Source organism: Oryx dammah, unplaced genomic scaffold (assembly GCF_014754425.2).
Source record: "Oryx dammah isolate SB20612 unplaced genomic scaffold, SCBI_Odam_1.1 HiC_scaffold_29, whole genome shotgun sequence".
NCBI classification, from domain to species: domain Eukaryota; kingdom Metazoa; phylum Chordata; class Mammalia; order Artiodactyla; family Bovidae; genus Oryx; species Oryx dammah.
In genome coordinates, this window is record NW_024070213.1 from 105000590 (window position 1) to 105015263 (window position 14674).

At 35.8% G+C, this 14674-nt stretch overlaps 1 protein-coding gene across 2 annotated transcripts in view; it reads right to left on the bottom strand.

Annotated features, from left to right (window-relative positions):
- The window catches only part of METTL25 (methyltransferase like 25), a 108423-nt gene that overhangs the window by 83263 nt on the left and 10486 nt on the right, over positions 1 to 14674 (bottom strand). For both annotated transcript variants that reach the window (XM_040234492.1, XM_040234491.1), the window contains exons 2-3: positions 1743 to 1907; positions 1165 to 1271 (exon numbers count right to left, since the gene is read on the bottom strand). In XM_040234492.1, coding sequence (XP_040090426.1) covers positions 1165 to 1271; positions 1743 to 1907 — 272 coding nt within the window. The remainder of the gene's footprint in view (positions 1 to 1164; positions 1272 to 1742; positions 1908 to 14674) is intronic.

Sequence of the window (14674 nt, forward strand, 5' to 3'; positions counted from 1 at the left end):
AGTAATCACATTCCATATAACCATGTTCCTTTCCATATACTATCTCCCTGCTTCCCCTACCAGAGGTAACAACTATTATCAGATTATTGTCTATGATTCCCTTGCTTCTTTAATGTTTTTTTTGCATATTTTTTTGCATTAAGAACATACCAGTATTTTAAGAGCTTTTTAAAAATGGTACCATAAAATATGTAGTCATCAGTAAATTGCTTATTTTTCCCATTCATTTGTATGCTTCTAATATTCCTTCATATGTTACACACAGCAGCAGCTGGTTATGTTTTACTGTGTACTTGCCCCCTTTACTCTGGTTGGGTATCACCATCATGGTGAGCCTGTTACTGATCCTGACAGGTACTGCTTGGGCATGACCCATGGTGAAAAGGTTGAAAGCTACTGCCTCAGCTCTTGCCTTAGTTCCTACCCTCAAGATCTATGTGCCGTAAGTGGTTCTGCAAGCCTGGCTCAAGCGGTAATCATTTTCTAACCATCCTGAAACTCTCTAGAAGTCTGGACAAATACATGGAAAAGATTCTAAGGCCTCTTAAAAACTGAAGAAGGGAAAGTCCTCCATGACCCCCATAGATGTTCTTGTAGGGATAAGAAAAATGACTATTTTTATAGGCCAATATAGGCACTCACTGATTTTTATTTTAGCATCTGTTTTCAGACAATGCTACCTTTCTCAAAGGCTATTTCTGACAACAGGAATGCATTATGGTTCTGACACTAAGAAAGAATCCAGGTTTCTTTGCGTTACAGTAATGGGGCGGATGCGCCCGACCACAGCTTGGTACCCCAGGTCCTTGGGAACACCTAGTGGTAAACAATTCTGCAGGTAGTCATCTTCATAATGCTGTTTCAAGGTAGAATTACAACATAAGAAAATCACCATAGCCTCGATCCACTCTGAAATGAGTGAAATTTGTAGCAAAATATTAATAGCCATAACTTCTTTTTAGTATAAATTGGTTATAATTGCAGTGTATTGGGTAGTGAAGGCATATTTAAAGGATCAGAAATGATGTGGCATATCTCACAATAGCTGTTACTTAATGATGTTTTAAAGACTAGACGAGGACAGTAGAAAAGGAAATTTGAATGTTACCCCCCAAAACAGTAGTAATTTTAACACGAGAATATATAGGGAAATACTCTTATTACCTGCTTTATTCCACAGTATTCAGCAATACTGCTGATGAGTTCTGACATTGCCTGAACTTCGTGAGATTTTTTCAAATTCATAAACTCATCAAGTTTCACATTCTCATCTGAACAAAAATAAAACAAAATTAACATACTGCTACTAAAGAAATAAAATGTGGTAAGAATCATCAGTTGATGATCATGTTTTCTGTAATTAAATATGAAAATAATACAGAGATCCTATTGCGGTTTCTATATGATAGATATCTACTAGTTTAGCTACTATGAATCAAATTTGAATTAATAAAATGAAAAAGACTCATATAACTATTAAAAATATTAGTTGAAATATAAAACAACCACAAAGGAAAAGACTGATAACTAGTCTACAATGCAGGAAAAAAAAATGTGGAGATTTAAGTTGTTTGTTTAATATGGCACATAAGAAAATCAATTCATTTAGAACAGATAAGTCTACCAGCGCTCATGATACAAGGTCTAACAAATTAAGAACATGTTGGAAATACAGACATATGTGAATAGTACATTACTTCTAAATGCCTAAAAAACATACATACACACACAAACACACCTACCAGTTTTCTGTTTTCGATTTCCACGAAGGGCCACAAGCAGCTGATCAAAAGGAGTACATATCCCCAAGTTTTGTACAGAATAACATTTTGCAGCCAGAGCAAACGCTTTCACATTTACCAGCTTTTGGGACGTTTCACAAAATATTTTTGGAAAACCAGTAACATCTAAAAAAATCAAGACAAAAAGAGAAATGTTGGCAACAAAATAAGCAATTACTAGCTAATTGGTTGGAGATTTAAAAAACAATCAATGAAGAACAAACATTGTATAATAATGCATATATATGGAATCTAGAAAGATGGTACTGATGAACCTACTTGCCGGGCAGCAATGGTAACACAGACAGAAAACAGACTTGGGGACACAAGGGCAGGGGAAGGAGAAGGTTTGTACTCTCTCACAAATGGAGAGAGTAGCATGAAAACATATACTCTACCATATGTAAAACAGATGGCCAGTGAGAATCTGCTGTATGACTCAGGAAACTCAAATTGGGGCTAAAAACCTAGAGGGCTGGGAAGGGGCAATAGGTGGGGAGGAGGGGACATATGCATGTTGCTGTTGTTTAGTCACTCAGTTGTGTCCGACTCTACGCTACCCCATGGACTGCAGCACACCAGGCTTCCCAGTCCTTCACAATCTTCTGGAGCTTGCTCAAACTCATGTCCATTCAGTCGGTGATGCCGTTCAAACATCTTGTCCTGTGTCATCTCCTTCTCTTCTTGCCTTCAATCTTCTTCAGCATCGGGGTCTTTTCTAATGAGTCAGCTCTTCACACCAGGTGACCAAAGTATTGGCACTTCAGCTTCATTATCAGCATCAGTCCTTTCAGTGAATATTCGGGGTTGATATCCTTTAGGATGGACTGGCTGGATCTCCTTGCAGTCCAAGGGATTCTCAAGAGTCTTCTCCAACACCACATTTCAAAAACATCACTTCTTCAGCTCAGCCTTCCTTATGGTCCAACTCTAACATCTGTACATGACTACTGGAAAAACCACAGCTTTGACTAGACGGACCTTTGCTGCAAAGTAATGTCTCTGATCCTTAACATGCTGTCTAGGTTTGTCACAGCTTTTCTTCCAAGGAGCAAGCATCTTTTAATTTCATGACTGTACTCACTGTCCAGTGATTTTGGAGCCTAGAAAAGTCTCTTGCTGTTTCCATTGTTTCCCAATCTATTTGCCATAAGTCATGGGACTGGATGCCATGATCTTTGTTTTTTTGAATGTTGAGTTTTAAGCCAGCTTTTTCACTCTCTTCTTTCACCTTCATCATGAGGCTCTTTAGTTTCTCTTTTCTTTCTGCCATAAAGGTGGTGTCATCAAATATGCGAGGTTATTGATATTTCTTCTGCCAATCTTGATCCCAGCTTGTGCTTCATCCAGCCTGGCATTTTGCATGATGAACTCTGCATATAAGTTTAATAAGCAGGGTGACAATATGCAGCCTTGATGTACTCCTTTCCCAGTTTTGAACCAGTCTGTCGTTCAAAATCAGGTTCTAACTGTTGCTTCTTGTCCTGCATACAGGTTTCTTAGGAGGTTTCTTAGGAGGCAGGTGGTCTGGTATTTCCATCTATTTAAGAATTTTCCACAGTTTGTTGAGATCCACACAGTCAAAGGCTTTAGCATAGTCAATGAAGCAGAGGTAGATGTTTTTCTGGAATTATCTTGCTTTTTCTCTGACCCAATGGATGTTGGTAATTTGATCTCTGGTTCCTCTGCCTTTTCTAAATCCAGTTTGAACATCTGGAAGTTCTTAGTTCACGTACTTTTGAAGCCTATTTTGAAGGATTTTGAGCATTACTTTACTAGCATGTGAGATGAGTGCAACTGTGCAGTAGTTTGAACATTCCTTGGTGTTGCTCTTTTTTGAGATTGGAATGAAAATTGACCTTTTCCAGTCCTGTGGCCACTGCTGAGTTTTCCAAATTTGCTGGCACACTGAGTGCAGCACTTTAAAGCATTATCTTTTAGGATTTGAAATAGCTCAACTGCAATTCCATCACCTCCACTAGCTTTGTTCGTAGTGATGCTTCCTAAGGCCCACTTGACTTTGCACTCCTAGATGTCTGGCTCTAGGTGAGTGATCACACTATTATGTTTATCCTGGTATTAAGATCTGTTTCATATAGCTCTTCTGTGTATTGTTGTCATCTCTTCTTAATACCCTCTGCTTCTGTAGGTATACACCATTTCTGTCCTTTATTGAGCCCATCTTTGCATGAAATGTTCCCCTGGTATCTCTAATTTTCTTGAAGAGATCCCTAGTCTTTCCCATTCTATTGTTCTCCTCTACTTCTTTGCACTGATCACTTAGGACAGCTTTCTTATCTCTCCTTGCTATTCTTTGCAACTCTGCATTCAGATGGATATATTTTCCCTTTCTCCTTTGCCTTTTGCTTCTTGTCTCTTCTCAGCTATTTGTAAGGTCTCCTCAGACAACCGTTTTGCTTTTTTGCATTTCTTTTTCTTGAGGATTGTTTTGATCACCACCTCATGCACCACGTCGTGAACCTCTGTCCATAGTTTTTCAGGCACTCTGTCTACCAGATCTAATTCCTTGAATCTATTTGTCACTTTCACTGTATAATCATAAGGGATCTGATTTAGTCATACCTGATTGGTCCAGTGGTTTTCCCTACTTTCTTCAATCTAAGTCTGAACTTTGCAATAAAGAGTTCATGATCTGAGCCTCAACCAGCCCTGGTCTTGTTCTTGCTGACTGTATAGAGCTTCTCCATTTATACCTACGGCTAATTCATGCTGATGTATGACAGGAACCAACATGATACTGGTAAAGCAATTATCCTTTCATTAAAAATAAATTTTTAAAAACTATAAAAAAATGAAAAACATTGACCCTACAACAAATTACATTTTCATTTTGGTGGGAATTTTGGCAATATCACTAACAGTTCCATTATATTTATTATTTAAACTATTAGCTATTTATTCATAGCAGCTAGTTTTCTCGTAATACACTATACAAGTATATACTTAGATTCCACATATAATTTGGTATTTTTGTTGTTGATCTTTCAAAAACCAAGAAAAGAAAGAAGGAAAGAAAAACATTTAAAACCATGCTAAACTGAAATATGGTCATTAGATTTATGAATGATCCTGGCTGACATACAACCATATATTTAAAGAAGGTCAGTCCATCCGATGCTGTTACACCCTGTCCACACTGCAGGTGGAACAACAGCAATATTTTCAATGGTGAAAGTGAAAGTCACTCAGTCATATCTGATTCCTATGACCCTGTGGGCTATACAGTCCATGGAGTTCTCCAGGCCAGAATACTGGAGTTGGTAGCCTTTCCCTTCTTCAGGGGATCTTCCCAAGCCAGGGATTGAACCCAGGTCTCCTGCACTGCAGGTGGATACTTTACCAGCTGAGCCACAAGGGAAGCCCAAGAATACTGGAGTGGATAGCCTGTCCCTTTCCAGCAGAACTTTCCTACCCAGGAATGAAACCGGGGTCTCCTGCATTGCAGGCAGATCCTTTACCAGCTGAACTATCAGGGAAGCCCTTCACTGGTATAAATGCTATTATAAAGAAGTCCCTGCACCCTGATTCACTGGACCATGGTGTGTTTGTATGTGTGTGCATGTGTGTTTGTTCAATAAACTCTCAATATAGCTCTAAAATTAATCAGGTTATGATTATGTGAAAACTGTTCATTTTCTTCCAATGTCAGTTTAAAGCAGACATTCTCTAAGCTTCAGATAGAAACTACTGATAGCTGCCCAATGCTCTCTGATTTAGCAGAGCGAATTACCACTCTTTAAACACCCTGCGTCACTCTCTGTGTGAGGATCATACACCCTGTTGAACTCAGATGTGGCTGCATCTCCCCAAGGTGAATGAACTATGCCATTTTCAGACAGCAGTTTTAAAAATATCAAAAGATTCACTACACTTTCTTTGCCTAGAACTGTAATTGTTAAGACGTGTCAAAATAGAACCTCCATCAACCTGAGTCCCCAAGATATGACAACAAAGACATCGCTGCTGTCAAACTACAAGGAACATGCAGTCAGTACACACGAAAAATAAACATCATTGTTTCCAGTCACTGAGTTTTTAGGTTTATTACTGCAGCACAATCTTGCCTATTCCAATGAATATACATAGTATAGATTTGCTCTTTATTTGTTCAGTTTCATTTGTCTATAGCCACTTTTAATGCATGTTAATTTATTTATCAAGGTTTTTTCAAAAAAGGCATTCTGATTTGTAGGCAGTAGCTCAAAGAAACTCTTTGGATAGAGTAGTTCATTTTCAAGTCCATTTACCAAAAAAACTTTTAATAATCAAAAAATACATCTAGTGATTAAATAAAATATTTAAAATGTTCACTTTACAAAAGCATGGTGCAATTTAGGGAACAACTTAGGTTCTACCAGACAAACTGCAATATATGCTATGAAATTTTTTTCTAGCATTGATGGTCCTCCAAAGTTACCTATGAAATTATAAAAACCTATTTAAACACGAAAAGCAATGATGCTTCCTGGAAAAAGTTAAAAGCAAGAAAACTGATGAGGGTTTACAGAATGCTAACTAAAAACTACATGTTTAAGACAGTATTGTTTGAAAGTTAATTAAGTTGATAGTATTACTAGCAATATTTACTAAATTAACAAGAAAATTAGCAGAGATGTATAATCTCCATTTCTGAATCAATTAAGTAGAAATAAGATTACTACAAGTTTATTTTAAATACATTTTGTATATTATATAAAGTTCTTTGGACATTTTACAAACTGAATTTACTAATGCAGCCAAAAATAATAAAATCTACATCACAATATTTAGGCATGATACAGTGGGGAAAACTCAGTCAACTATTAAGTGAGTCTCAGTTTTAAGGGCAGTCTCAACATCCCTACGTACAAGGGCTACAAATTCTTAGAGTGTGATAGAAATAAGAGCATTAAATCTCAGAGTGCAGAGGGACTATTAAAGTAGTCAGTTATTGGACAAGGTTGCCAACAGAAAGAAATGTGATGTTTCTGTTGGAAAAGTAAACGTTCAAAGCAATTTAACTACTGAATCAATCCTACTGAAAATATATGAAAAAATTCCCATCCAAGTCAAATTAATGCTGTTAATTTGTTTTTAATTATAGGCCTCCTAGTAAGTTCAGAAATTTGGAGATCCAAATTGCAAAGATACTATATTTTTATTAATTTACTTATATAAAAAAAGATAGTGTTCTGATTCAGTCCTGTTGTTTGAGGCTATACCAGTTTATTCAGATAATCTAAAAATCTGTGAAAAAAATTTTTTGAGTTACGAAAATAAAGCTTTTGTGACTTGTTTTCAAATGATCCAACCTGTAACTTCCATTATTTAAGATGCTTAGAGATTCAGAGAAAGAGAGGTGTCAATGGTCACCTTCTCTGCTATTCTGAAACATAAGTTCCACTGGGATGGAAACGGGGTCTGCAGTCTGCATAGTGCATTCCCAGACACCTGTTCACTGAGCTTGGGTTTGGCAACTAGCAAAACAGAAACCACAGTGTTACTCAACTTATTATTTAACTAACTCTCGATTAGTTAAACTTTGTACCCAGGAAAAGCTTCATTTTTAAATTTGATGCCCGGTGCACCTGCATATTATGTGCCTTGATTACTTTGCCAATATCTCCCTCTACTGGAATTATCTGCTCTGCTTTATTACATGCTTTGTCTTTATCTACTCTTATTTTTCTGTCCACCTACAGAGGTTTCTTACAAGACAGATTAGACACAAGTTTCTTACAAGACAGAAGTTTCTTACAAGACTTGGGCATGAGGGAGCAAAAATAGCAAAGAGGCAAGGGAGAAGTTAATTCTATTAAATATGAGATCAGGATATCTCTGAGTACTTTTTTTTACAGCAGAGATCAATGCACAAGGAAAGATAGGTTATACATACACATGTTGGATTATGAAAATCTCAAAGTAGAGAAATAAATAATAATGTTTCAAAGCTAGAAATAAAATAGAAACAATGAATATATAATATTAATATTTAATATAAATAAAATTTCAAAACTAAATGTCTGATATTTTACTAGACTATTACCTAGCACTTTAAGGAGGACAGAGTTAGGATGCACAATTATCTCATCACTATTACCGCTAACATTTATTGTACATATACTACCGCTTAGGCGCTGAGCCAAACAATTGATATTTAATGGAAAAGACTTATCAGATAGTTATATTGTGCTCCTATCCACACTCACAGAGGAAGAAATCAACACTTGGAGGAGCTGCAATTTAGCCAGGTTCCCACAAACATTAAGCAGCAAGGCAAGTGGGCCAAGGCTGTGTTCCCACATTCAATCAACATTCCACAGCGCTGAGTTTGGTGGACAAGAAACAAAATCAGGAAAGACAGCATTTAAAAGAGTTCCAGGCAGATCTGTCAGAATAAGTTAACAAGAGTTCTCTCTGGCAGAGATCAATAATGGTAATATCTTAAGATAGGTTCAAACTCATTTTATCTTCTTAATCATTTCACTGTCCTCACTCCCCCCAGCAGCTTCCTCTTTACCACAAGTGATTTCAAGATTAAGAAATTAAAGAGTAATTTCTACATATAAAACAACTGATAAGTCCCTGAAAAGTAAAAGTTTTTATGATGCTGTTGTGGTTTTCTGTTGGTGGAAACTAAGCACCCCCACTGTTTCACACCTAGGTGGAAAGCTATAACACCTTGCACACAGCAGGTACTCAGTACGCAGGAAATGAATGAATGGATGGATGCAAGCAATTCCTCAGTGCATTTACTACTGTGGCACCACCAGGCACACTGGGAGAAACAAATTCTAAGATTCTGTGACAGTAGTCATCACCAAGGCCACCATGAAGACTTCAAGAGTACTGCCGAGCCTGTTGGAAGAGCATAAATCCTCATCTCAGCCCTGATGTTTACAATCGCAAGGGGAGACAAAAGTGATTTAGAACACTTAGAAAGTGAGGTAAGATAAAATGTAGCTATGTGCTAAATTCTGACATTTACCTGTGTTATAGGGGTTAGGGCAAAGGTCACGACTGTTATAATCACTCAGCCTGAAAATTTCCTATGGTCCCCCATTTCAGGAAGACATCAACAGTGCCCTCTTAATAACAATAGAAATGTTACGGACTCACTACTACATAATGACCTACAGATGTCTCCAATTCAAAAGGCCCCAAACTGAAATGAACCTTCTTATGCTCACCAAAACTTGCCCTCCTCCTATTTCCTCTCCTGTTTAACACTGGCATCAGTCACCCAGTGCTGACGTTAAAAATCTTTACATCATTTTCAATGTTCCTGTTCCTTCAATAAACATATCCAGTCACCCATTAACCCTAATGGAACAATGTCCTGCATTTGGAACTGCCCCCTCTTAACTTGCCCATCACTGCCATGGTTCAGACTCTTAACACCACCACTGTTACCGAAATAGTAATTTTATTTTTTTTTTACTTAGCAATAAAATTTCCAAAGTACAATGCTCAATAAGCATTGGTTGAGATGAATTTTACATGTTTCCTAAAATGGAAATTTAAAGTCGATGCAAGTTTAATTACACATTTGAAAGCATTTCCACAAGAGTTGACTTTAGGCTTCAATCTTTTATACTTGTTTACCAGACTTCGATCAAAAGTTAAAGCTGTCTTGCTGAATTACAAAAGTTAAACATGGGGTATATTAAATTTTATGAATGCTTAAATATACCCATAACCCTATAATCTAAATAAGGCAGAAACAGAATATATACTGCGGCCTTTTAAAATAAATCAATATATGTTACTCAATTATGTGCTAGGAAACTTTTTACAAAAGCTCCAGCATAATTTATGGTTGCATATGAAATGAAAAAAATGTTATCTCAAGACTAAACTACGCTCTTAGAAAGAATGACATAATTAACAAGAAATTGATATCCATATCCTTATTGTGCCAACATCACATCACAATGAATGTATAAAGTATATGGAACAATTTCAAAAGCATTTTTACATTTAATTCAATTATTTATACGACTAGGAAAATCAGTTTTTACTCTAATATTTCTTAGAGTAAATACATAGTATTTAATAGACCTTTTTCATAGTTTTAATTTGAAGGAAATAAGAACAGTATACAAAACAACAGCAGTTTAGGAAAGTGATTTGGTATTATATAAAAAATAAACTTGCTAAAAGATAAACAATTCTAGGATACCTACTACGTGCAAAGTAATAACTGAACCGGATAAAGCTAATTTGTTAACGACTGGTGATTCATCTATGGTATGTAGTGTCTTATTTACAAAGCATGGGGGCAACAAAGGTGCAGTGTGGATTCCAGAGAGCTCAGTCATTCTCAGTTACAATTCTTTCAAGATGTCACATGGGATGCGCTTACTCAGGCCTTCCTCTTGTCTTTTCCTCTGATACCATCTTCCCTCAGATATTTTCATGGTTCTCTCTCTTCCTTCCCTCAAGCCTTTGTTCAAATGTCACCATTTCAGTGAAAACTTCTCTGACAACCCTATTTAAAGCTGCAGCTTCTCTCAGCTCTCATTCCTCACTGATCATCAGTGTTTATAGCACTTATCATCATTTGACATAGTGATATGCCAGAGGACAGATCTTTGTTCATTGCTGTGTCCTGAGGAAACCTAGAATGATTTCCTATCATATAGGGCACTCAATGACTAGAATGGGCACATGAATAAGCAAGAACTAAGTCTGAATTCTGGTTCTCAGACTGTCTCTCCCTCTATGGCCATGAGTAATCTATTTATCTGTTATAAGACTTGATACCTGCATCTATAAAATGGGGGCAAATATCTACTTTACAATATCCTAAGGAACACACGCATGCATAAGCACATATGTGTGTGTGTGCTCAGGGACTCAGTCCCTGTGTGGCCCCATGAGCCCTGCCAGGCCCTCCTGTCCATGGGATTTTCCCAGCAAGAAAATGGAGGTTGCTATTTCCTCCTCCAGGTTATCTTCCCAACCCAGGGATCAAATCCATGTCTCCTGCATTAGCAGGCGAATTCTTCACCACTGAGCCATCAGGGAATCATAAGCATGTGTACAAATATGAGAATATTCACAAATACACATACACTTGGAGAAGGAAATGGCAACCCACTCCAGTATTCTCACCTACAGAATCCCATGGACAGAGGAGCCTGGCAGGTTACAGTCCATGAGATTGTAAGAGTCGGACATGACTTAGTGACTAAACCACCAAACCAGACATATACTTACATGTATATATGTATTTGTGTACATATACACTCATCCAAAAAAGCCTAGAATACAGTAGGCAACTCCCAAACCACTACATCCAAATTAAGTAACTAAGCCTCCTGACATGACACTTGGGACTTTGTTAGAAAAACATGGGATAGAAAATACTCAAACGTTAGGCCCAGAGTACCATATAGGCTACTAGAGAAGAACTTGAAACAGTGACCAATACAGTTTCTAAACACCAGGCCTGCTGGGAAAAAGGAAGTTTGGATTCTAGAGGTTGGATGCAAGTCCTTAGTCATTAGAATGAAAACATAAATAGAGACAGGTAAGCTGCAATTTGAGACACAAGTCTAAGAGCTGGCACTGGGTTTTGTAGTATAAGTAGGATGAAAGCAAGAACTTCTCAGTACATGGCAGCCCATGGTCAGCAGTGGGCACCATGTCCTAGAATCAGCTTGAAAGCTCAAGAGAGAATATTATTACCAATGATACTTTTTACTGATTTTGATATGAAATTTGGTAGCTAGGTTTTAATCCTCACCATGCCTTAGAGACCTAATATAGAGGTCAAGTCTGCTTTACTATAATGCTTTAATTTCCTTTATCAGAAGTCTCTCTTTTCAGAAAATAACCAAAATCAAGAGACAGATGATGAGATTCTACAACTTCAAACTCCATTTAAAATTAGAAGCACTGAGGGATAAATTAAATGTTTGTAAATATTTTCTGAAAAATAAATTCAATTTAAAAAATCAAATATGATTTTGTTAGTAAAATACAAAATAAATTCTAGATTCTAAAACTTGAAAAACTGCTTGATCGTTGTAAAGAATGCTTTGAAAGTGAACCCTTACTGCAGTGAGTGCTAAAATCAATCTCTTGGTTCTTCTCTTGTTTCTACCACAGACAGATTTCCTATTTCAGTTGTTGTTTTCTGAACACCACTGTAAGCTCCACTGCCCCACAATACCTCAAGGATGGCAGTATCTTAGTAATTAACATTGCTATTGATCTCTTACTGAGAAGACCAATATTTCCTTTCTATACACACATTGATTTGGGCCTAGACTTCCAGGCTTTCAAGAATTAAAAAAAGACTTTCCAGTTTGTTTATTATTGAGGCAGGAAAAATAAAGGACTTTTTGTCCCAAGTAAACAGTAATTGTAAATATAATTAAATTGCTACTAAGAAATATTGAGAGAGTAAAAAGTCACAGTTCTCCCTTAAAATTATACTCTTCTCTATTGTGTATTTCATTAACTTGAGTTTAATTTTATCTGCTATTCTTATTCTAAATTCCATTACCTCCATTTCAACATTAGCACAAAATAAATGGGTGTCTATTCTACTATTTCTTAACTGAATACAGTTGTAATCATTTGCCTAGCAAAAAGAACGTGCAAAAGGAATTTGCTTTAAATATACACTTTCTCTATCTAGTTCCTACCATAACTCCAGCAGATCTTGCTCTTACTTAATTCTTATAAATGATGTGTATAATTCATAAAAAAAATATATCAATTTTATTCTTTAGGGGCCATTATTCAAGGCGGCTGCAGAATACAGAATAAGCAAAAAAAAAATGCCCACCTAACTTTACATTTACATTCACCATTCTGATTTTAATCATCAAGTAAGAGGAAGAATTCAGTTTCAGTAATTGTCATTGGTGTTGCCTAAAGATACTGGTCAGATATTCTGCAGTTACATCTGAAATACAGTTCCCCTCACATGGGAAGTTTCAGAACTTCATAAAGATTAAAGAAAATTCTGGAGATATATATCATAATAAGGAACAAAAAGTGACAAGAAAAAAAAATGAGTACAAATACTGGTCTAAATCAAGATGAAGTCACAAAGTTTTATACTAAAAATGCTTTCAACCAGTGGTCCCTATCCTGAGGTCTAAGAGCTACAGAAGCTTACGAATCACCTAAAGCCATCTGTAAAGTGTTATGTCCATTTGTGAGCATATATGCCTTTTTCCTAAGGAAGAGGTACTTAGCATTCATGTGAATTAGCCTTTTAATGGGATCTGTGACCTAAGAGATTACGAATCACTATCTTTTACTGTTTCCTCACCTTTTACTTTGCCCAATGTTAATACTATAACAGACAATTCAACTAAGTACTTTTCCTCTGGCTTCTTCAGATCATTTTAAATATTTAAAACAACCTAAAATTCTTCTTTTAGTCACTGACAGAGCTATTAATTCTTAATACAAATTTCACAGTTTTAAAATTAATCCAACCCTGAAAAGATAATCCCTTTCTTTCCAGTATTTCTGGTATTAAACAAATCTTCTCTTATTGTTGATGGTCTAAGTTACTAGTCTTGAGTTTTTTAGATAATACCCATCTAACAAAAAAACATAAATAATATGAGCTACCAAAACATACAGGTCACTCCGTTTCATTTGACAAAATATATGTTAATCACACTGCTGCTGCTGCTGCTAAGTCGCTTCAGTTGTGTCCGATTCTGTGACTAAATAGTTTTAGTTTGCACAATCTAAATTTCAATTTCTAATGAAGGTAAGAGTTGGACACGACTGAGCGACTGAACTGAACTGAATGAAGGTAAGGTAGATATCTTTTTGTGTAATTCCAGAGATAGCTTAAATGACACATACAACCACCTAATCCAGAAGAATGAAGCACATATTTTCTTTTTGATTAAAAATATAAATTAAAAAAAAATTCACACACTAGGTGAACAAGAAGAAAGAAAGGAAGATTGAAAAAAAAAAGCAGAAATAGAAATAAATTACACTGTTAAAGTTTGTGAGGTTAAAAATGACCCTCCCAATAGATAATAACAAAATCATACTTCCAAATATCTTTTTTTCATATATTGGAGTATAAAGGTGATTTACATTATTAAATCTGTCTTTGGTAGAAAATATTATAAAGTATTAAGGAGTATGAAAAGTTTATAAATGGAGCTTTGTAGACAAAAGGATAGATTCACTGTATTTAGATAACACCTTCATAGTCAACAGAGTAGTCACTTAAGAATAATTTTTGAGAAATACCTGTTGACAAAGATAGAGCCATGTGTGGTGAAATTCTGCATAAACTGTAAAAATATTGTCATATTTTAAATTAAAAAATAATTGTCATGGAAGATTACTTCAACTGTCATTAAAATAACATAAAAATTCCTAAGAAACACACAGAAGAATAAAACAACAAATGAGAAACAGCTTGACATGTGAGGGGCATGGAGGGGAAGGGAAGAATTAGAATTTTATTGTGGAGAATTATAAAATTAACCTGTGAAACAATACAAAAACTCAAATACTTACTACAGCAGGATGCTTAATATTTCAAATATAACAATGTTGAAAAATTTTATTTAGAAAATGAAATCAACTACTTTTGGATAAAAGCAGTCTCACATAGCTGGAAATTAAATAATTTTTTTTTAAAAACTTAAAGATTGAAAAGCATTTTCTTTTGGGCAGTGCTCAGACTGCAGATTTTCATGTATCACTTAATCTAGAAAGAATATAATAATTTAATTCTCTGACCACATCAAATAGGAAGAAACTATAATAAAATTCTGCAAAAGAAAGGAATATTTCATTCATCTTCCCATTTTGTTTTGTACTACAAGTACTATGTCTTTTACCTTCCTTATTGGAATGTGAATTTTTGAAGACAGATTATGCCTTCTACA